Raw genomic sequence first — 24,729 nt, forward strand, 5'->3', positions numbered from 1 at the left:
GCAATTATGTCATCACTGGCAACAACAACATAGTTCCAACTGTCAATATTTGTTAAAAAAGAATCAAATGGATGATTTGTCCCTAGTGCACAAAAACACTACTATAAAAACCAAAACTACGGAGGGTATTTAAAAGTCCATTGAATCCCTTCCTGTCTTAAGTAGGTCTATATTATGGTCTGTACCTATAACCACCGACAGGCCAAATGTAGTCAAGAAAGCTAAACAGAGTTCAAGCAGTTCAAAAAAACGATCAATCGAACCATTAGGTGAACGATACATGGCAATTATAATAAGATTCAAATCATGTAGTAATACAGCAGCAAACTCACCCTCGAAATCCTCACAAAAATTGCTTACATCCAAGCAGGTGAACTTCAGCCCAGATTTCAAAAATAGGGCAACACCACCAGAATAAGAATTTGTCCTACAGTAATGGGAGGCAAGCTTGAGGTTCCCAATACAACTATAAAATTGAACTTCATCAGGTTGAAGCCAATGCTCCATTACACAAAGCACATCCAGGTTATTATGTGCACACAGAAGTTACAGTTCTAATATTTTATTTCTGATACACTGGATGTTTATCGAGCAGAGATTTAATAAATTCACTACCGGTACCCTGGATTCATTTGAGGTCTCGGTAAAAAAGTCTTAGACTTAATAGGTCTAGAAGACTTTTCGACAAACTCCCTCACAAGGGTCCCAATAGGCCAAAAACCACAGTCAGCAATTTTAGAATAGTCTTCAGTCTTCACGCCTAACTTAAAGGACTTATATGAATCATGTTTAGGCTTTAGTTCAACACAGTCCACGTCAATGTCGGTTAAATAGCTCTTTACATAATCCACGATGTCACCCTTATTAACTTATTAACCTCGAAACAAACAGCCAATTCTTCCGCTCAGCAGCACGCACCTTGGACGTTATTGCTATGTCAGTCCTTGTAACAATTTTTGGTTTATTTAGCTTCCTTTTCTCAATAATACCACGACCTCGATTTCGCCGTTTTGGGACTCTTTTCCAATCCGAATTGTCTCTAATCCCGTCGTTATTCACTTGATGAATTGGTGGAAATTGCTCATCGTAACATTCGTTGTCAATGTCAAATGGATTCGGTGCTACAAGTGCAATGGATTCAGATTCAGTCTGATCTTGACTCTTCTGACTCAGACTAATATCGTTGTGGCCTCGGTCACTCCTACTGTCACCCTTCAGCACAAGTCCTGAATCCAAGTCAGATTCAAAAGTCTCAGTCTGATTCGCTCTGGCGCCGGATCTGACCACTGCTGAAGTCAATAACGAGCTGAAGTTGCTACCCCCAATTATACTCTTGACTACCGTAGTCTCGGGTCCATCAACAAGATATTTACATAACCTCTTATTAGAGGCAGATAATACTTCAATCGACCTATTTATATTTTTATTGTCGGAAACTAAGTCATTTACAGAGTTTACTAGTCTATCAACACATCCACGTAAGTTTAGGATTTCGTCAATTAAAGTAGCGTTGGCAATCGCCTTGTCCACCTTACCAGTGCACGACTTGCAGTACCACTTCACTTGTTCAGATAATTCACTTATTTTATCATAATTGTCTTCGTTAACATCAACACAAACTGGGTGATGCCATCCTGCACAAAAGCCTTCGCAGTATATACCCGGACAGCTGCGTTTAATTAGTTTATTACAACTTTTACACGGTGCTGGCGAATCGTCTGTACTATTGTTCACCATGTTCAAACTCGTACAAGGCATACAAGCATATCTCATAGAGGAGAGACAATGTAGGCTAATACAATCAAAGGTTAATTTTAACTAATCATTAAATTGTTTATTTGATTTTAATTATGTTCTTTTGTCAAACCCATGACTATTATTATGTTGTTGTCACTAAATTAAATGACCCCTTAGTACTGTCCCATATTATATTTTTCTTGTTATGTCTACATTTTAATATTTTTAAAAGTAGCCTATATCGTTTTTTTAATAAGACACACAAAGTATTTTTGGAGATAAAAAAAACCTAGAGGCTTATAGGAATAATTATTTCTGACTATTTCTTAATTACAGATGGAAAATTCATTTTGGAGCTCTCTCATCGGAAAGAAGGAGAGAGGACATGTTGGATTCCTGTCCCAAAAAAGACATTCTGGCCAGCTGTTGGAACTCCAAAACAGGAATGCTCCACATCGCTTAGTGGTAAAAGATAATATAATTTAATTTTAACATTGGTAACTTAATGTCAAATCAATGTCCATTAGACTCCCTCTTATCTGGACTCCTCGGGACCGAGGCCAGTCCAGATAACGGGGTTTCCGGTTAAACCGACATCCCCAAAAACTCGTTAAAACGGACCGTTTACTGTAATATTCAACATAAATTTAGGAGAGCATTGTACAGTATTTAGAATTGTGATCACTGGTCTCAAATCTTTCCCATGAGAACAGTGGTTTCAGTACTACCCACTTCCTGCTGATCTAGTCCGGTTAAACCAATGTGCTGATAAAAATTGCCCGGTTAAAGAGATATCATTTCCACCGAGTGTAGTCCGGTTAAACCGATGTCCGGTTAAAAGGTGCCCAGATAAGAGGAAGACTACTGTCTTTGGGGTGATAACGGCATAATTGATTGAGTTAAACTATAGGCCGATGTTCTAGTGCGTAGCAGCTATCCATTTTCAGTAGAAAACTACTATTCTACTTAATTGATATGGGAGTTAATAAGAGTTATAAAAAAACAGTTGCGCATACCTTTCAATAAGACAATCCAACACTGGAAGGTAGCAGGGGGAATGGGGATTGGGTGAGCTCACCACGCTGAGGGACACACAAGAAGATCTGGAAGTTCTGATGCACTGCACACACTTCGAAAGGGGGAATTTAGTATTATTAATCACTGATACAAGAGAAGGAGGTTTTAAAGTGGGAACATTTCACCACGAGGTGATCAAAAGACCGAGATTGCCAGAAAAACGGCGCGGCGCGGCACATACGTCCGATCGAGGAAGGTTTGAGACGCTAACTGAATAAAATCGTGGAGAAATTTGAGTTTTCCATGAGGGGGAAAGAGACAGATACATCACGCCATATGACGTTGGCATCATATGATTTTGAGGAGAACATGAGGGAGGGGAGTTACCGTGGTGTGTTTGTGTGAGTAGAGTGGAATACATTTTACAGACTTACACAAATACTAACTAATAAACAAATACATGTTATAACCTATGCACACAGTTAATTAAATGGCCGGCATGTCTTAGACTTAGTCTATGGGTAGAGGGAAGACCTTTGAGACAGGCCTTCGATATGTACCCTGGTTGGTGCGCACGTCTACTACACGCACTATACCATCGTCTCCGGGATGTGTTGCGGTGATACGTCCCAGGGGCCACTGAAGGGGGTGGGGTGATGATTCCTGAAGTAGGATGAGGTCTCCAACATGAAGCTCTGGAGAAGGAGTAGTCCATTTTCCCTGTTGTTGCAGCGTATATGCAGATATTCGGCATGCCATTGTTTCCAAATCCGTTGATGGAGAGCTTGTTCTAATTGCCAATGGCGTAGACGGTTGTCTGGACGATCCTGGAGATCTACGTCCGGGACAGCTACCAGGGGGGCACCAATGAGGAAGTGTCCAGGGGTCGAGATCGGAAAGATCCGCAGAGAGAAGTGTTAAGGGGCGAGAGTTAAGCATGGCTTCCACGCTTTACTGTAGGTAGTGAGGTTACTGATACCGAGATCTGATTTTGATAAGGATCAGCTACTAATGACCTTAAAAATGTAATGGCACAAAGCTTAACGTTAATTTGCTTTTTACTTTATATTACAATTAAATACTTGAAGCCTGAAATGTAAACCTTCAATCAATATCAAATGTTACTGAATTATGAGTGGTGGTAGACAGTGTTGGATTTACAACTATGCCGTGGTTTAGGACCGTGGGGTATTGTACATTAAACGCCGCAATTGCTCGTGGCGATGATGATGTCCCCTTGATCGCGGGAGATGTTTAGGATTTGGCTTCAATCGCGGGGGGGAGATGATGATGTCTCCTCGACTGCTGGAGATGTTCATGATTATTTTTTTGTTTCAGGGGTTTCAACCCACCTGACCTTAAAACTTGATTTTTTAAAATTAAACATTTTATTCTTCAACTAAAAAATCTTTTTTATATGTCTCTAAATAGCCTTAAAACGCGAGTTTGTAGGTATGAATTTTCAACAGTTTCCAGGACCCCTCTTTTACCTCCCATACCTCCCAGACTCCTCGGTGTTTAGGGGTCGTTTATAAACGGCCTACAACCCAAGATTCCAAGCAATGGCCCCCTCTGAGAATCTGTGCTGGAGCCGTCCCTGCTAAAGATTGTCTACGTAATAACACCAAAATAAGAGGCTATGTTGAGTTTGTCAAAAATCCAATTAGAAACTGATATTTATAACGTGATAGCCTATTTTGTTTATTGTGTTCATAATGACGATTGAAAAATTATATTTTCTTGAAAAACATGACTTGCTTTATTTATTTTTGTGTTGTAATAATCCAAGTATTGAATATTTTACATCAGTAGAGATTTTTATTTTTACAAGGCAAAAATGTGGTTCGGATTCCACTGTAGGTCCCTTAGTTGCTTTTAGCTGTATGGGGTAATTAACAGCTGTGGCTAAGGAATGTCGCCCTTAGTCACTAACAAGACTACAAGATCGCGCCACTCATCCTACACTCATCTCCATTCATACTTGGCTTAAAATACCTACTTCGTATGGTCGTCATTTCATTGAACAGTATTAACAGTATTTTGGAGGTTCAAATTGCACATGTAAGGCATAAAAAACTCAATATGGCCTCTTATTATGGTGTTATTAGGTAGACAGTCTTATGGGGAATAATCCAAAACGTATTTTACATCTCCTAATGGTACGGGCTCATTTTTATATTTAATATAATAATTAAAATATTCTCTGTACATACACTATGTGTAGGCATATAATGCTCTTAATAAAAAATTTCAATTTTGATGGGTGTGTTTTACAGTTTCTGATGACAACTCATCCGTTCAATCCTCTCCATGGCAACGAGACCATTGTTGGAAGCAAACTGCTCCTGTACACAATGCAGGGCGAGGGATGGAGTTTGTGATGCTGAGACGAAAAGGTCACAGATTAAAATACACACCAAAGAGTGTACGTCGCAAAAGAAGACGCCCTTACGACACTAGCACAGTTGATTGGAATGAAAGGCTCCTTCCAACAGCCACAGTCAAGCGAGAAAACACAAAAATTAATTCGGTAAAGTAGAGTTTAGCACATGAGAACTACTATAATAGTTAATTGCATTGGGAGCCTACCAAAGACCGACAAGATCGTCTGGCCACTAGACCGTCTTTTTTAATTAAATAGATAAATACTGAAAACCAGTACGTCGACAAGTTATTTCATCGTCAGTCCAGTTGACTGGCCTGTAAAACTAAATTATTATATACGAGAAACCAACTGGACGTTAATCGACCCGACCGACAAACCACTTGGTCGTCTTTTAGGTGGGGATGTGGGGCAGAGTGGGAGGAGCTAACCGGGATTACCCAGAAGTTTGAGGCGCTTCCCATGGTCGACCCCGTCACTCGAGGCTAGAAGCCAGTATTGCCAACTGAAAGTGCTAGCTCTGTCAAGCAGTACACACACGGCGTGTTTGTTTATGCAATCCGCCATGCGAAGACAGTTTGTTGTACTGTAGTTGATATTGGCGCGCGATTGTAAGTTTCTACAGCAACCGTGCCGTGACTTTGTCCTTGGTCTCGCGCATTCCTCAGCCATTGTATTATTTAATCTGCATAAGTTGAGACTCGCTTATATGCATTGAGTCTATTTCTTTCTTGGTTTTTGATAGTTTGTTTGGATAAAAATACGTACCGTATATTGTAGAATTGAATTTGTAGTTTGGTAATATGGTATTATGTAGGGATGGACGGGTCCCGAAATTTCGGGAATTTTTCGGGAAAAAAATATTCCCGATTATCGGGACGGGATTACATTTGACTCGGGAATTTTTCGGGACGGGATTTGGTCCGATCGTCGGCGATTTTTCGCTTCGCGAGTGCCGATAACGCCGTTATTGCGAGCGATAGGTCCGCGAACGCAGAAGACGAAGTCATACCGACGATCGCGCCGTGACCGCGGAGTCCTACCGACGATCGTGCCGTGACCGCGAGTCATACCGACGATCGCGCCGTGACCGCGAGTCATGAGATCGCGCCGTGACCGCGGAGTCATGCTGACGATCGAGCCGTGATCGCGAGTCATACCGACGATCGCGCCGTGACCGCAAGTCATACCGACGATCATGCCGTGACCGCGAGTCATGACGACGATCGCGCCGTGACCGCGGAGTCATACTGACGATCGAGCCGTGATCGCGAGTCATACCGACGATCGCGCCGTGACCGCGAGTCATACCGACGATAACCCCGTGACCGCGGAGTCATACCGACGTTCGCGCCGTGACCGCGAGTCATACCGACGATAGCGCTGTGACCGCGAGTCATACCGACGATCGCGCCGTGACCGCGAGTCATGGCGACGAAAGCGCCGTGACCGCGGAGTCATGCTGACGATCGAGCCGTGTTCGCGAGTCATACCGACGATCATGCCGTGACCGCGAGTCATACCGACGATAACCCCGTGACCGCGGAGTCATACCGACGATCGCGCCGTGACCGCGGAGTCCTACCGACGATCGCGCCGTGACCGCGAGTCATGACGACGATCGCGTCGTGACCGCGAGTCATACCGACGATCGCGCCGTGATCGCGAGTCATGACGACGATCTCGCCGTGACCGTGAGTCATACAGACGATCACCCCGTGACCCACGAGTCACAAGTTACTATAGGTACCTGTAAATTGTTACCCATTTTTTGGTTTTTATAGATCAGTGCCACAAATGGTAAAAATTGATTTCGTATGTCTTTTTTTGGTAACTGCAATACAGTACTTTCTTTTTATGCACAGAAAAAAATCCCGTCCCGTCCCGTCCCGAAAATTGGGAAGGAAATAAAAATCCCGTCCCGTCCCGTCCCGAACTAAAAATTCAATCCCGTCCATCCCTAGTATTATGGGATATATATATATATAGGACCTGTGTATAATTACTGTATGGGTAACATGGATGTCAATTTACCTTGTGTATATCAAAAAAGTTTAATAACTGAAATTAATAGTACAAAGAATGTGCCTGGCAGGACTTTTTTTTCCAGAGCAAAGCCGGAATTAATATTTTTATTTCAACATCTGTTAAATAAGTCTGGTTCATAAATTAATAGTTTCCTGGCAAGACTTGACAACAAATCTATATATCTACTAGTGGCCTGTAGGGACATAAGTCCCTAAAAAGCTCAATAATGCAAAACATATTATTCTAATATTTTAACACACTCAGAAATATATTATTTATGTGTCAGAATAGATATCCCTGTACACCATATCTTTTGTGTAAAAACCGTTTGTTGTTTGTCTTTGTTTGCTTTTGTTGAGTTATTTTCAATAAACAATTTGTGTTTGGTATAACAAGAAAAATATATGTACTGAGAATGAAATTAATCAGTCTTAATTAGGCTAATTTTTTAAGTGCTAAACCATGTTGAATTACTGTCACAGACCTTAGTGAAGCTGAAGAGATGTTTGGTTTGGGGTACCCCACCTGACTTGAAGCACTGGGCAATGGCGGCGTCGACGAGGACTGTCCATATACACGTTGAACTACTTGCACTATTACAATTGTCCGTTAAATAAACAAAAAAATAATTTCTTCTTGGGATAAAAACAAAACTATTGTCACTTCTATTAGCACTGTACAGACTGATTAATTTAAAAAGTAAAAAGGTAAAAATTGCGGAATGATCAAAAGATGATGCGGATAGACAATAGAAAATATGATGATATCAGCGTTGAGGGCAAAGGCTGCATACCTTTGTTTATCGTGAAGAGCGGCTGAATGGCGGAAAATTACTTGGGCTGGGTTTTGTTTGAAACGGAAAAATATAAATAAGGAATTGTTTAATTTTAAAATCATGAAACTTAAAATATCCATCATATCAACCCCCCTGGAACCAACCTGGTTCAATGAAAAAACTGAAAAATGGGAAATGACGAATGAAAATAAATTGAAAGGGGGTGAAAGGGAATGCTTAGGAACTAATTGGTAGTAAGAAGGGAAACTTTGACGGCTGGCCGGCTGAAGTTCCCTGTAGCGGTGAGTAGATGGACCACTCGTACAATACCGTCTGCTCCTGGAGATACTGCGGTGATCGGTGATTCTTGCAAGTTTCCATTGTAGGGGATGAGTGTTAGGCTCATGCATAACAACAAGGTCACCAATCTTGAGGTTCTCTGTTTTACTCGTCTACTTAGAGTGATGCTGTAGAGTATGCAGATACTCTTGTGACCATCGAGTCCAGATGTGTTGAGAGAATGCCTGAACTAATTGCCATCTCCTCAAGCGGTTACAAGAAGTTTCATCATATTGAGGTTCAACCATGGATTTCAGAGGTCCACCAGTTAAGAAGTGTCCTGGGGTTAGAGGCTCTAAATCATTCGGATCTCCAGAAAGAGGGGTAAGCGGTCTTGAATTTAATATTGCTTCGACACGTGACACGAGAGTCATGAATTCCTCATAAGTCAGGATTTGGCCACCGATTACTCGATGAAGGTGATGCTTAGCACTCCTAGCAGCTCGTTCCCACAAGCCACCTTGATGAGGCACGTGTGGAGGCAGAAATTTGAAAGAAATGTTTTCTTTGGCAAAACGGTGAGTTACTGGATTGCAAAGGAGGTTGTTAAAACATTTGTGAAGTGCAGCAGCTGCTCCGACAAAGTTGGTTCCACAATCACTATGAATTACCTTCACTGAATTACGTCTGGAAATAAAACGTGTAAGAGCTGCTATGTAAGCTTTTGAGGACAAATCCGACACAACTTCTAAGTGTACGGCTTTCGTTGCAAACTTTAAATAAACTTTAATAGGCTGAAGCCTTTTTAGGACATACAATTTCACTGTAAATGGTCGGGCATAGTCAACTCCAGTAACATTAAAAGGTCGGGTTGCTACCACTCTTGGGGAAGGTAAGTCTCCCATCAATGGTGTGTTTGGCTTAGGTTTCATTCTGAAACATCTTAAGCACTTAAAAATCCTGGAGCGTATGATACTACGAGCAGAAAGTATCCAATATTTCTCACGAAGAACAGCTTGTAGTTGTGTTGGTCCACAGTGAAGAAAGATGTGATGATGATAATCAAGTATCAAATTTACAACAAAATGATCCTTTGGTAAGATAATTTTATGCTTGGCGCTGTACGGCAACTCAGAATGTTTCAGTCGTCCTCCAACTCTTAACATCCAAAAAGATCCTCTCATCATCCTCTTCATCATCCAGAAACGGTGAAATAGTCCTGCAGCTAGCTATACATTAGTGTGCAAACTTGCGTATACTCAATATTCTTGCATAACGTTTTAGTTTGATGTCTAGGGAGTTTAAAAAACCTGGGTGTTTACCTCCTACCCCCCACGTTTTCCGGCTATGACGTAATCAAAATGGCGGCCATTGATTTTCAAAAAGCGTATATTTCGCAAACTATTTGTCGGATCGGAATGAACTTTTTTTTATTTGAAAGATAAGTTTAAACGCTATCTGTTTTACATTTACACATTTGTTGTATGCTTAGTAAATTTTTCGTAATTTTGCAAAAACCTGTATTTATTAATATTTTTGTGTTATTAGCGAATTTCCCTATTAGTACAGGTAAAATAGGGTTTTATAAACAACAAAATTTGTACATTCATGAAATTTCACCTGTGAGTTACTAATAATATCAGAAATGAAGATCCGATGAGTCCCCAAAATTTTGGGTGTCCTAAGGCCCTTTTCGGGGCCCTTTTTGGTCCGAAGGGCCCTTGTTCCTGAATAATTTTGTTTTTACGTTTAAGGTCGAGTGAGGTGTGGTTTTCGATGGTTTTAGTTATTTTAAATCGATTGGGACTAGTTTTAAGTGTATTAAACCACTCCATACAGGGTGTTTAGAAATGTTATTACTTTTTACGATATTTAAACATGTATTCATAGAGTAATAAAATTAGTTACCTCCATGCTCTACATAAAAGGGGATTATTGAAAATAATTGTAATTTTTTACTACGTAAGGTGAAAGGATCACAAGGAGTAAGAGAAAATATTAAATACCCCCGTCACAGCAATCCTGCAGACTAAGCGAAATTCGGCTTTACTTACTTGATTTTCAATTAAATCTAAAATAGCATTGCGTTTAATGATTACCTAGGTTTGCTGCTACAAGGAGGCTATTAAAGTGTGTCTATATTAAAATATTAATAGCCTAGTATAAAAGAAATAAATTTGACAAGTAAGTTTGATCAAGGAAACAAAATCATTTTACACTATTCTACATAAGAATAACATGGGAATTTTAAATTTACAAATTTAGTATTTTATCCGTAACTAATAACCATACAAAAACACGTTAATATACTAAATTATTTGTTTTTAAGCTATTTAAAGCTATTCTAGAGAAAAATTGGGGAACTTTGTGTTTTGAGGGTGAAGTAAATGAGAAAACCCAATTTTTACCCTATAAACCTCGTTCCCATTGTTCAGGACAAAAATGCTTGTACCGACAATGCTGCTCTGATGTCTTAGTGCTGTCCTGGTCGTCATAACCACGAAAGACAACCGTACTTGTATTGAGTGAAAATTATTGTGAGCAAATTAAGATACAAGCTGCAAACGTCATTATGTATGAAAGGTGTTTTTGTACCAAATCACATTGTTCGTGCTTTAAGATTGGTGTTGCCTGTTCTGCAATATGCAAGGTTTGTAAAGGGGAATCCTGCTTGAGCACCAACTTGGACAAAATCAGTAAAGATGGACAAGTTGCTAAGAATAATAAAATTGTTAATGAGTCGTCTGAGAATAATTATTGTGATGATGAAATTGTAAAGAGAGATACTACGGGAATTGTAGAAAAATAGCTTTAGTTTAAGTACTTCATTTTAATATGTAATGTAAGGTTTTATACAAATACAATTGTTTTAATTTTTAATAATTGTGAAAAAAAAGAAAGAAAAAAAAAACTTAAATAACTACCTAAGAAAAATACATATCAATTTTAAATTAGTCTTAATAGATTTGCATGAAAAACACATTAAAAGATTATTCACATCACCTTAAAAGTTGAAATTTTTGCGTAGTAACCTATGTTATTATGTTATAGTGTAAAACTTAATCTATCCCCTTTTAGCGAACTTCCCATATAGGAAATAAGCTATTACCAAAGGTCTTATGGTAAAACATAGACCCGAAACCGATTTACGTTTTCATTTCGATGCCCCCAGAAGCCTAAAGCACCCTTAGAGGACTGCTGTTTACAAGGTTGCGAGATAACTCAAAATATTACATAAAGGGTTTATAAACATATATATATATATATAATATAATATATCCATGTTACATACGTGTCCGTAAACATGATAACTCGAGTAATTTTGGTTCAATTTTAACGAAACCGGCAAAATCGGTCCTTGGAACAGGGTTTTATGAGGTATAAATTTGTAATCTTTGACCCTCAAAACACAAAGTTTCCCAATTTTTCTCTAGAGCATTTAAAGAGCTTAAAGAAAACAAATAATTTAGTATATTAACGCGTTTTGTAAGTGTATTAGTTACAAATAAAATTCAAAAATTGTAAATTGAAAATTCCATGTTATTCTTAAGGAGAATAGTGTAAAATGATTTTGTTTGTTTGTTTATAGATATGTCTTAATAAAACTTGTTAAATTTATTTGTTTTACACTAGGCTATTAATATTTTACTATAAACACACTTTATTAGCCTCCTTGTAGCAGCAAACCTAAGTATTCATTAAACTCAATGCTATTTTAGTTAATTGAAAATCGGGCAAATTCGCTTAGTCTGCAGGTTTGCTGTGACGGGGGTATTTAATATTTTCTCTTACTCCTTGTGATCCTTCCCTCTTATATAGTAAAGAATTACAGCTATTTTCAAAAATCCCCTTTTATATAGAGCATGGAGGTAACTAATTTTATTACTTTATGAATAAATGTTTAAATATCGTAAAAGGTAATAACATTTCGAAAAACCCTGTATAGAGTGGTTTAATACACTTAAAACTAGTCCCAATCGATTTAAAATAACTAAAGCCATCGAAAACCACACCTCACTCGACCTTAAACGTAAAAACAAAATTATTCACGAACAAGGGCCCTTCGGATCAAAAAGGGCCTTAGGACGCCCAAAATTTTGGGGACTCATCGGATCTTCATTTCTCATATTATTAGTAACTCACGGGCAGTGGCGTAGCCAGGATTCTGCTTTGGGGGGGGCCTTATCCGGGGGGTCTGGGGGGCATGGAATACCCCCCAGGACCGAAAAATTTTGGTATTTTATGGTGCTAAATTGCAGTTTACAACACCTCTGGAGGCTCTAAAGTAGAGAATAATATTGGTGTATTACTACTAAAAATTAGTCTTTTACTGTTCTGAAATCTAAACAAGTTGCCTAAACCACTATTAATCTGTGTGACGTAATTTTAATAAAATAAATCAAGCTAATAAAACTACACTCAACTTATAGAATAAAGCATACTAGTGGTCGTCCAAAGATTGAAAAATCGACCAAAAATATGTAATGTACACGCAATGACTATTGGATACTGAAGTAGACACTATATGTACCAGCTGCCGTCATTTTTTTAATTATAAACTATTGTACAGAAGACCCTATATAATCGGCACTGTACCCCTCCGGCACTCCAGTAATCCAATCGTCCAATCGTTTCATCGGTCAGCCAAATATAGTATTATGAGTGGATGTTATCAAAATGGCACCCATAATGACCCACCCCTTACCCGCCCGACCATCAGTGCGTCACTAATTAATTATGTGTCACGAAGTATTCACCGTTTCATCGGTCGGGGCTTACGTAGTCCCTTGGGCAATTTGGCTTGCTTTTTTTAAATTTACTGATAAGTGTAACTTGTGTTGTGCCGTTCTTATAAGTATAATAGACGCCGGGAATTCCGTACTTTTTAGCCGGGAAAACCGGGAAAAATGTGTGAATTTCGTTTATAGATCCTGCTGACAACCCTGAATACATCAACATTGAATGGTAAAACTGTCTATATATGACTCGTACACAGCCATCGGTGTCGGATTTATATGAGTTTTTGCGCCAAATTAGGTTGTTTTGTACGATTTTTCTAGTTTCTTGACGTGATCCTTTGAGTAAAGCATATCGAATTCGGTATTTTTGTAAAGCCCATTTAACGTGCTACAACCTTCTCTTTAAGTTATTTCTGATATATTGTATCAATAAAACGTAATCAACAAAAATAACACAAAAATATTTAAAAATATAGGTTTTTGCAAAATTACGAAAAATGCACTTAACATACAACAAAAGTGTAAATGTATGAAAGATAGCATGTAAACTTATCTTTCAAACAAAAAAAAGTTCATTCCGATCCGATACATGGTATGTAAAATATAGTTATTTTTAATATAGCCCTTTCCGCCATTTTGATGACGTCATAACCGGAAACTGCAGTGGGTGCCTAAGTGACACCCGAGTTGAAAACACTTATTTAGACACATACATCAACATTGAATGGTAAAACTGTCTATATAAGACTTGTGCACTGCCCTAGATGCCGGACTAATAGGTGTTTTTGCGCCAAAATATGTGTTTTTATGAGATTTATCTAGTTTCCTGACGTAATATTTTGAGTAAAACATATCGAATTTGGTATTTTTGTAAAGCTTTTGAAATGTTCTACAACTTTTTCCATTGGTGGTTTTTGATATACTGTATCAATAAAACGTTACAAACAAAAATAACACAAAAATATTAATAAATACAGGTTTTTGCAAAATTACGAAAAATTTACTAAGCATACAACAAATGTGTAAATGTAAAACAGATAGCGTTTAAACTTATCTTTCAAATAAAAAAAAGTTCATTCCGATCCGACAAATAGTTTGCGAAATATACGCTTTTTAAAAATCAATGGCCGCCATTTTGATTACGTCATAGCCGGAAAACGTGGGGGGTAGGAGGTAAACACCCAGGTTTTATAAACTCCCTAGACATCAAACTAAAACGTTATGCAAGAATATTGAGTATACGCAAGTTTGCACACTAAAGTATAGCTAGCTGCTGGACTAGAAAGGCATTGAATGCGAGAAGAACACACATTCTTCTTTGACAGGGAATTAATATCCTCAGAGAAACTCTCTCTTTGAACAAGCCAACAAATCCGTTTGTTCGATACTTCTAACTCTTCAAGTGTGAGAGAATGAGTAATCCTTTGCTTAGTTTTCGAGCAGGAAATAAAACGTAAAACGTAGCCCATGACATGGAGTAGTTTAGTCCATGAAGAGAATTTATTGATAAACTTCAGATCTTGATCTTCAGCTGTCGTAAGAAGATTTAGTGTTGTGGTTTTAATTTCTGGGAGTTCCTCTTCGGGAAGATGACTCGATGGTTGAGGCCATGAATCCAATGAACTCTTAAGCCATGTGGGTCCAGACCACCAGAGCTTGTTATGAATAAGAAGAGATGGGGTTAATCCTCTAGAGGCAACATCAGCGGGGTTTTCAAGAGTAGAAATGTGTTTCCATATGCAGGAAGGGGTCAAATCTTGAATCCGTGCAACACGATTTGCAACATATAACTTCAAACGATGAGAAGGGGTGTGAATCCATGAAAGAGCCACAGTGGAGTCGCTCCAAGCGGTAACAGAATCTATCTTGTAGCGGTCTGAGAGTTGATCAACACAGTAGTGTAACAGTTTGGCTAAAATATGTGCTCCGCACAGTTCAAGGCGAGGAATCGTGATACGTTTCAGGGGTGCCACACTTGACTTGGCTATTAATAAGTTGACAGATATACTGCCTTGCGTGTTCTCAGTTCGTAGATAAACACATCCAGCAAAACCGAGTTCACTTGCATCTAAAAATCCATGCAACTGAATATTAACCGCATCACTCAGAGATATGTACCTGCCAATCTCAAAATTTTCAATCTCAGGAAGTTCGTTGACAAAAGTTGACCATCTGTCGATAATATCACTAGGAAGAGTATCATCCCAATCTAGGCCTAGTGACCATATATGCTGCATGAGAGCCTTAGCCCAAAAAATAACAGGGGTAAGCATGCCTGTTACATCATAAATCTTAGCAATGGAAGACAAAATTGCTCTTTTGGTAAAAATCAATGGAGCTTCAGAAATTGCATATGAGAATGTGTCTGAGTGTGGATTCCACTTCAGTCCAAGAATACTAACACAAGGTGAGTCAGTTGATAAGCAGTGTTGAGGGGGTAAATTTTCCAATATTTGGCTATTGTTAGACGCCCATTTGCGGAGTTCGAAGCCTCCTTTTCGTAAAAGGTTTATTACATCTTGCTGTAATTTTGCAGCTTCTTCAACAGTATCGCTGCCTAGTAGCGCATCGTCTACGTAAATTTGTCGTTTAAGTGCATGAGAAGCAAGTTCATGATTCTTTCCTTCATCATGAATTAATTGTTGTATTACTCGATTAGCCAAAAATGGCGAAGAAGTCATACCATAAGTAACGGTTGTCAACTGAAAAACTCTAAGCGGCTGTGACATTTCTTCTCTTCAATAGATGAGTTGAAAACGTTGGACTTGTTCATGAATAGGGATCATAAAGAACATCTGTTTGATATCACATGCAAAGGCGATCCTATTTTGACGAAAATGTAGAATTATGTCTGTTATTTCATTATATAACTTGGGTCCTTGATGCTGTAGACTGTTAAGTGTTACACCAGTTGAAGTTTGAGAGGACTTATTAAATACAACACGTATCTTTCCATCCTTAAAGACACCGTGGTGTGGTAAGAAGCAATGAGATTGGTCATTTAGATCAAATAAGTTTGAGGGTTTCATGTGACCAGAGGATTCGTAGTCATTCATAAATTCAATGTACTTTTCTTTGAAATCAGGTTGCGATTGAAACTTACGTTCAACCGATTTGAAAGTTTGTAAAGCAATTGTAGAAGAATTTCCTAGTTTTACTGGATTTTCTTTGAACGGTAAACGACAAACATATCTTCCCGTCTCATCGCGAGAGTGAGTTTTCAAAAAATGATCTTCACATTCCATTTCCTCTGGGGATAGCTTAGAACAAGCAGGTGGTTCTTCCAATGCCCAAAATCGCTGAAGTGTTTCATGAAGTGTAAGATCATTGATGGAAAGTAAAGTCGTCAATCCACTGAAGGTTTGGCCGTCTTGTGAAGTAGGCACGTTCCCAAGTACAACATATCCAAAAATAGTGTTTATAGTGTATGGCATACGATCACCAAGACTGGTGGCAGATCCAATAATAGTTTGAGCAAACAGATCCGCACCGATGAGCAAATCGATAGGTCCAGGAGTGTCGAAGTTGGGATCGGCAAGAGCGTATTCTTTGATTTGAGCCTTTATTTCAGAAGATATCTTGACACTAGGCATATCATTGGTAATTCTATCAAGTATGAGGACAGGATGTGCTGAAGCAAGTGTTTTCCCGTTAAGCAAAGAAATATTTATAAAGGAAAGTCCCTTAGGCTTTACTCGAGCTGAGGAAATGCCCTTTATCTCATGAACGCCAACAGATGAACGCTGAATGTGAATCATACTGGCACAGTGTTCAGATATTATACTCGGTTGTGATGCACTATCAAGCACAGCTCGGACAATAATATTATGCCCATTCGAGGTAGAAATTTTTACCAATGCAGTGGCAAGAAGTACAGTACAGTTATGGCTGGCAGCACCAGTGTCTACATGAGCAGAGAGTGTATTTGATTCAGAACCTTGCGGTACAGGAGCCTTCAATTGTGTTGTGGAATTGGCCTGAGTCTTATTGGAGGGCTTAACAGATTTTTTCAGTATAGGCTGGTCCGTTTTGTAAAAATGCAGTAGCGTATGGTGTCGCTTAAAACAAACTTGACACAAACTGGATGACTTACATGAGCCTAAGAAATGTCGTCCTAAACAATTAATTAACACATAGGCTATTGTTCTTAATGAAGTTGAACCTATCGTGTGGTGATAAGGCACCAAAAACATCACCGCGAAAAATGTTATGCAATGCTCCATTGCAGTAAGCACAAGTATGAGCTTGTTCATTGTCATTAGAAGAAAGCATTACAACTTTGCTTGGCTTGGGACTAGTGGTTTGCCTACCTAGATAAGGCATGTTCTTACTACTTCCATAGTTTTTTAACTGAAGGGAAGAATTAGCATGTGAGGTCGAGCCTAAGTTAGCCGCCTCTCTGTAGTAACACTCATTTTCCAGAAAGTTTATTATTTCTGTGACAGAAGGAACCTGTTTTGAGTCATCTCGTTTTTGTTCAAAATCTGAACGCATAGCGGAATCAAGCTTTCTCAAAATATGTGTACTTAAGATCAGGTTGTCATCAGTTATGTTATGGCCAAGTGCTTTAAGAGCTTGCTGATTTCCGTTAAAAATTGAAATAAAATTCCTAAGTTGTTTAACATTAGGCTTAGCAAGCTGCGGTAGGTCCAAGATGTTAGTAGAATGTAATGAAATCAAGAGCCTTGTATTGTGGTACCTCTTAAGCAGGGTTTGCCAAGCAATTACATAATTAGCACTATTTAGTGGCATAGACTTAACTAAGTTCAAAGGTTCATCTGAAAGACAGCTTATGAGATATGAGAATTTCTCAACATTAGAAATTGTTTTATTATTATGTACAGTACTTTCAAACAGGCCATGAAATGAGACCCATTGCTCAGGATTGCCAGAGAATGTTGGCAGTTTGATTTGCGGCAATTTCACAGTCAGATTAACTGCAGGAGTAGTAGGGCCTACCTCGGAAGTAGAGTCATTTAGGCCTGACTCTTCAAGCTTAACTGGTGGAAGTAACAAACTACAGTTTGAATTTCTTTCAATGCATTGATTTGTTTATTTATTGATTCAAGCCTAGCTTGAATAAGCTCACTCTGTTTGGTGAAGGAAGAAAACCTCATGTTAAAAGAAAATTAAACATAGGAAATATTCAGCACAAAACAAATCTGCGGTAATGATAAGACAATAAAATATTATTTGACTTTCCTCAATGTAATCAAATTCTCAAATACACAAGTTAGGCCTATAGTCTATGCTTAGGCTATGGGTAGCACAGACAAAAGCAAGACTGCATAGGTAGTACAACTTAATGGTGTGCTATCAAATGCATTATTAATAAGAGATGCTTTCTTAACAAAATAGGTTAACTATTTATACCAATAATCCAAACTATTTTGTGGCTTCTTAGTTTAAGAAATATTTCCAAGTATATGTGCAGCATAACTTACTTGTCGTAATAATCTATCATCAGAAAAATATTCACATATTTCTCATACTAATATCCAGTGCACATTAAATAATTTAAAATAATATCAATTATATTATTTGTTTACTTATTAACTGCAATGATAATTATTTGAATCAGTCAATAAGTTAGAAATCGAAGTCAATCTTCACTAGATTTGAGGTTATTCTGACTATCACTCACAGATCAAAATGTAAACAAAAATCTGACAGCTGACAGCAAGTGAACTGACGACAGGCTGACAAGCGATGCAGTATTGAAGTCTTGATATTTGTAGCCGTAGACACTCGACGTCGTAGATGGCTGTGGCAGTGACGTAGCGGTTAGCGGACAGGAAATTCCAGGAAGGAATATTAAAATAGTCTATTTGAAACAGGAACAGGAATGTCAATTTTGACTCACAATCGTACAGGAAAAGGAGCACAAATACAAAATGGCGGAATGAGCAAAATTATTCCACGCAATGAGAAAAGAAATCGTAATGAAATACCATTCAGCTAGAATACGTAAATGAAGTGATATTACAAGTATTCATGGTAGGGAATAAATAAAATGATGTTCTAACCAGAAACTAGTAAATTAATCCGGTTCGATGAGGCCCAAAAAATGTTTGGTATAACAAGAAAAATATATGTACTTAGAATGAAATTAATCAGTCTTAATTAGGCTAATTTTTAAAGTGCTAAACCATGTTGAATTACTGTCACAGACCTTAGGGAAGCTGAAGAGATGTTTGGTTTGGGGTACCCCACCTGACTTGAAGCACTGGGTAATGGCGGTGTCGATGAGGACTGTCCATGTACACGTTGAACTACTTGCACTATTACAATTGTCCGTTAAATAAACAAAAAAATAATTTCTTCTTGAGATAAAAACAAAACTATTGTCACTTGTATTAGCACTGTACAGACTGATTAATTTAAAAAGTAGAAAGGTAAAAATTGCGGGATGATCAAAAGATTATGCGGATAGACGATAGAAAATATGATGATATCAGCGTTGAGGGCAAAGGCTGCATACCTTTGTTTATCGTGAAGAGCGGCTGAATAGTAGAAAATTACTTGGGCTAGATTTTGTTTGAAACGGAAAAATATAAATAAGGAATTGTTTGATTTTAAAATCATGAAACTTAAAATATCCAACAATTTGAATCACTCCATAGGTTTAATTCTGCTAAAGGCAGCAAACATAAAAATTGTTTGTGAATAAATACTGGTTTATTAAGGTAGCTTTGGTCTTGTGGTTAATGGTGATAAAAAACGGCTTCCCTGATTGGATTTTGGAAATTGTCTTCGTCAAATATGAAAAGGCAAATAAAGGTGTGTTGATACAAGCTTAGTTCTTAGTTAAAACCGCTAAATTAACATCCCTACCCAGTTTATGTTTTTAAGCTTATACTCCTTTTGTTAAGGCTTAACACAATTAGCGTAAAGTAAAGTTATTGCATTGACTAAATTTAATCCTAGATTTGTTCTGATCAACATAAAAAAATACAATTAGTGTAAGTTTATGTGGTTGTATTCCTCTTAAAGGTGCGATTAACTTTACATAATCTATCAAAATAGGCCTAATCATGTAACCTTCACCTTTATTTCTTGAATGTGGTTATGCCTTCTTAACTTAGTTTATATTTTATTTAATACCTTTTTAATTTGTATCTTAAATGAAAATAGTCAGGGTAGTTGCATGAGTTTCTTTTTATTAGGGAAGTCCGGTCTTTTATTTCAAAGATGTAAAGACTTGTGGGTTCTTGTGAAGCTAGTGAACCTAGGCAGAGTCAATGAAAACACCTATTTACAAAAATGTATTTTATTTTATCAAAATACTACTTAATCTAAATACATACATGAAAAATAATGTCCGTCCACTATAAAATGCCCTTTGGCCTACACCCTAGCATCATCAAGATAGTTAAGCATTTTACTTAATTTGTCCTTGGCCTAGGCTAGTAAGTTGCTGTTCTAAAATATTGATTTTGAGTACCAAATTTAAATTATGACTGAGCCGAGCCCTGGTAAAAGTATTTAAAGAAAATGTTTATATATATATGACTCTAGAATTTGTTATAAGTGCCTATTCAAGATGTTTAATCACTATGTTTGGTTACTTATCCGCTTTGTGGTGTTGAGGATCCATGGCGTCTTTTTGGCATGAGTTTAGATTACAACTTCAGCTTAATAGGCTACTTTTATCACTGATTTAACTTTCACTATTTATTTATTTTCACTACTTAATGCTAATTTCTTGATTTTCTTCATCTCAGTAGCTTATGCTACCTAGGCTATCGGATTTATATTAGCGAGGAGACAAACTCCCATCTTCTCTCCAACACGGCATCTCTAGAAGTGTACGAGTGTACTCACCGTTACAACCAGTGTTTTCTATTCAGAAATGCATGTTGCTTTAATTTTTAAGTTGCTGTTACAAATTTTACAACAAAGCTAGAGAAAATTCTAAAAGTCATTCTATTTTAATTTGGCTCTTATCGGACCTGTAATTTTCGAGATATTTGCTTTAAAAACTTTAACTATTTCCCACTTCTTCCATCTTTTTTGCGCCATAACCGCCAAATTAAAAACCATTCCTACACTTTTTTATAGTTTTTATTTATTCTTTATGAAATCCATACAATCGTCTTCAGAAACATATTTAATCACTTTCATCTGATTTTAGTTTTTTGATTAGACTTGTAATTTAAGAGTTTATTGCATTTTTGTCTCGGACTATTTTCTTGGTCACTTTTGCTCCGCGCAACGTCATGGCGGTTTTTCTCGGACCTTGTAAATTAATATTTTTTATTTAAATTTTTACTTAATTTCTCAAATTTGTCCGATCATTTTGATTTTTTAACACAAGTTAGGGAATTTTATATGATTTTATTTGGCAACACTTTGAGCTCAATAGGACAAGTAGTTTTTTAGATATTCAAGTTATTCTATATGTTATTTTTCCACAATAGGCCTATTTTAATTTATTCTAACATATGATTTTAACAGATTTTGACCTCCCCGACAATTCATTACGAAGGCTATGTTCAATATCAATCTTTAGATGCAATGTTTTGACAGCTGAAAGCTTGTATCTTTTTTTTACTAAATTTTAGTTTACTCTCAACTTGGAATACCCGTTACAAAACCCCCCTGAGTTATGTGAAGTAATGACGTAGTATTGCTTTACATGACTCACTACCTACTCATTTAACGGCTCAGTCAGTCAATTTTTTACTAAAATAAAATTTCAATTACATTTCATCTACAATTCTTACAACTAACTACAGTACATTCACACCTGAAAACATACATTTTTCATAGTTTATTATACAGGGTGGTAAAAAAGTCCCAGGACAGTTAAATATTAAAAAAAATAATGTAGATAGAGCTACAAAACTTGGTACAAAGTTACAGGGCATAAAACTCTATTTTAACACATATTCAGTGATCCAATAACTCTTCAGGGGTACGGCCCACAAGGAGTCGGAAGAAAATCTTAAATGGAAGCATAGGTCAATATGCACATCAAATTAAAGGTATTTTTTAGTAGAACACAATTCCGCAAACCGCACTTCAAAAGGTTGATCCTGCGCAAAATGGCAGATGTTCAACCATTATGGCAGATTTAACGTATATTATGAAACAAATGTTATCCAATGATAAAATAAAACATACCTGAAATCAAAAAAAAAACATATTATAATAAATTCTTAAAATCTAACAATGGTCATTTCTTCTAAATGTCTCTTTCTTCACTAGGCCGTAATTACATCACTAGATTCACTAAGTGTCTTTCTTCCCTAGTATCTGTACAAGTCACATCCTTGACATTTTGGTCCTTTATAAAGAATTTAATTGAATAATTATCATGTACCTTTAGTTGTTTTTTTATTGTCCATCCTCTACTTTGAATTTAACTGGTTTTTACCAACTCCAGCAGTTTGTATTTTTGACTGTGCTTCCTCTACCTTGGATTTACTTGTTTAATACATCCAGCAGTTTGTATTTTGGATCCTATTTTCTCCCTTCTTCCATCAATGTGTGGATTAAATTGACATTGCAGGCTCCAAATGTTTCCTGGCTTAAAATTTTGCTCCAAAGTAACTGTTGATAACACTGTTTTCACTGTTTTTTATGATGCACAAACTCACTTTTCACTAACTAAAGGTACTCAGGGCTATAGGTACTATTCAATATCATAAAAATTATGTCCATTGTCCATCTATCTTGATGTGCTTTTTACAGTCTAAATATTCTTATCTAAAACCTTTTTTATTTATACAATACCATATCTTAATAACATGTTAACATAATACTTTTTTAAAATTATTATAATACAAAAACAACCTTTTAATATGCTTAATAAATCTTCATACCCATTAATGGAATATTCATTGACCATTATTCAAAATGTTATTGACATCTCATATTATTTAGGTATTATTTATTTATTTATTTTGTTTTTTAAACTATAAATGACTATCTACAAAGTACTGTATTGGAATAACTTTATCTCATGTGTACCTTTTTCGTGATTTTTGTATTGTAAGGGCCCAAAAACAGAAATCGTACCTCAAACACAACCGGCCCCTTTTATCCAAGCAACTAGACACATACTTTTGAGGCTATTGTAACTTGGACAACTAAATTTACTCAAAATATTTCTTCAATTGTGTAACATTATAGGTTCCCACTATCTTATCTGAGTTCAACTCCTTTAACTTATAGGCATTTTCCATTTTAATCTTAACTATTATATATGGTCCAGTAAAGAGCAGAAAGAACTTCTTTATCTTTTTATTAATTTTATTTGACAAACTAGCTGTGTACCCGTTCTACGCACGGGGATCTTATAATATTCAGTTGAAACCTTCTTATATAAAGAACAGCAGTTGGTTTGCATATTTTAAGATATGCTGGCCAAACTATTATACATAGCTTCATTTTATGTTGTTTTTTGTTGTTCCGGATCGGTATGACAATCAATAAAAGGTTAAATTACCTCTGTGTCTGCCGGTCGATCCTATAACGGTAGGCTTACTTTTATTTTTACTATCTGATCTCGTTTGCATGGCTCAATCACGTCCTGGTTGAAGTTCGTTCGCTACGCTCACTCACCTGTATGTTGGAGCTCGTTCGCTGCGCTCACTTTCCTTCAGGTTAGCTCGTTCGCTACGCTCACTTGCCTTCAGGTTAGCTCGTTCGCTACGCTCACTCGCCTCCAGGTTGCAAATTAGCTGTTGTCATAAATGTAAAAGAAATAATAGTGCTAGTGCTGCACCCTGTTGGTAATCCTTGTAACTTTAATGCTATTGAACATCACAGAACAGAACCAACTTGTTTAATTGAAACAGCTGTTAAGATTCAATAATTTCATTTCTCATAAGGTTAACATGGGCTTCCAGAAATTCCACGTCAAAAATCGACAAAAACTTGATTTTCAAGGGTTTACTGTTAAATATCTAACTGTCTCATATTCGATGAAATACGTCTAAAACCATCTCATATATGTATAGTATTTGGAAAATAAGTTTCAGGCGGGACAGTGCTATAGTTATTGAGGAGTAGTTGTAATAAAGTGCGTATTTTAGCGTTACCAAGAGAATGACAGATAGACAGACAGACAGACAGACAGACAGACAGACAGAAATTGAGATAAGGTTTGATTCGGTTTCTCTGACCTATGAAATGTAAAAATAACCAAAAAGTTCATTATTCTAAGCAATGTACAGACAAAACTCTAATTTTATTTATATAGATTATGAGTCTTAACCAGGACTTTATCACCTATTAAAAATGTTACTGGCTTAATTTTTTTATCAAACTTTGCCTTTCTTTTTAGAGCCCCATTTAACAATTTCTCTCTTACTAAGGTTACACACTGTACTTGACTAAAATCTCTATCACTAGGAAACTCGATTACTTTTTCTAGAAAATGTGTATTTACTTTTTCTAGCATTACCTTTGCAGGTACATGCTTGGTAATTAACTGTGTTAATTGACAACTTTATATTTCTTTACTATAAAATACAGTGACTACTGCATACATATCTAGCATAGCCTTTTTACGCAAGATTGTTTACTAATACAGAATCAGATATTTTAATTCCAGCTTATCTTCTACAATATGATAAGATAAAGAAGTTTAGGCCTGTTCTTTCTGTCCCCATTATTATCCAGATCGAATGACGAATAGTACAGCTCAGATAAAACACTTCGCTCAGTCAGTCCAAAGTAGTTAACCAAATTACAACTATGTCTTTTTCAAATCGGGAGTAAGCTTATATGCATTACATCTATGGATTTTGTGACGGTATCGC

General features: G+C 37.0%; 1 protein-coding gene across 1 annotated transcript in view; it reads left to right on the forward strand.

Moving 5' to 3' along the window:
• The window catches only part of LOC128983677 (protein hairless-like), a 99,946-nt gene that overhangs the window by 18,585 nt on the left and 56,632 nt on the right, over positions 1-24,729 (forward strand). The window contains exons 2-3 of the mRNA XM_054403073.1: positions 2,074-2,202; positions 5,031-5,284. Coding sequence (XP_054259048.1) covers positions 2,074-2,202; positions 5,031-5,284 — 383 coding nt within the window. The remainder of the gene's footprint in view (positions 1-2,073; positions 2,203-5,030; positions 5,285-24,729) is intronic.

The sequence above is a fragment of the Macrosteles quadrilineatus genome, unplaced genomic scaffold (assembly GCF_028750875.1).
Source record: "Macrosteles quadrilineatus isolate MER2022 unplaced genomic scaffold, UCM_ALF_1.0 Scaffold_1__1_contigs__length_201487025, whole genome shotgun sequence".
Lineage (NCBI taxonomy): Eukaryota > Metazoa > Arthropoda > Insecta > Hemiptera > Cicadellidae > Macrosteles > Macrosteles quadrilineatus.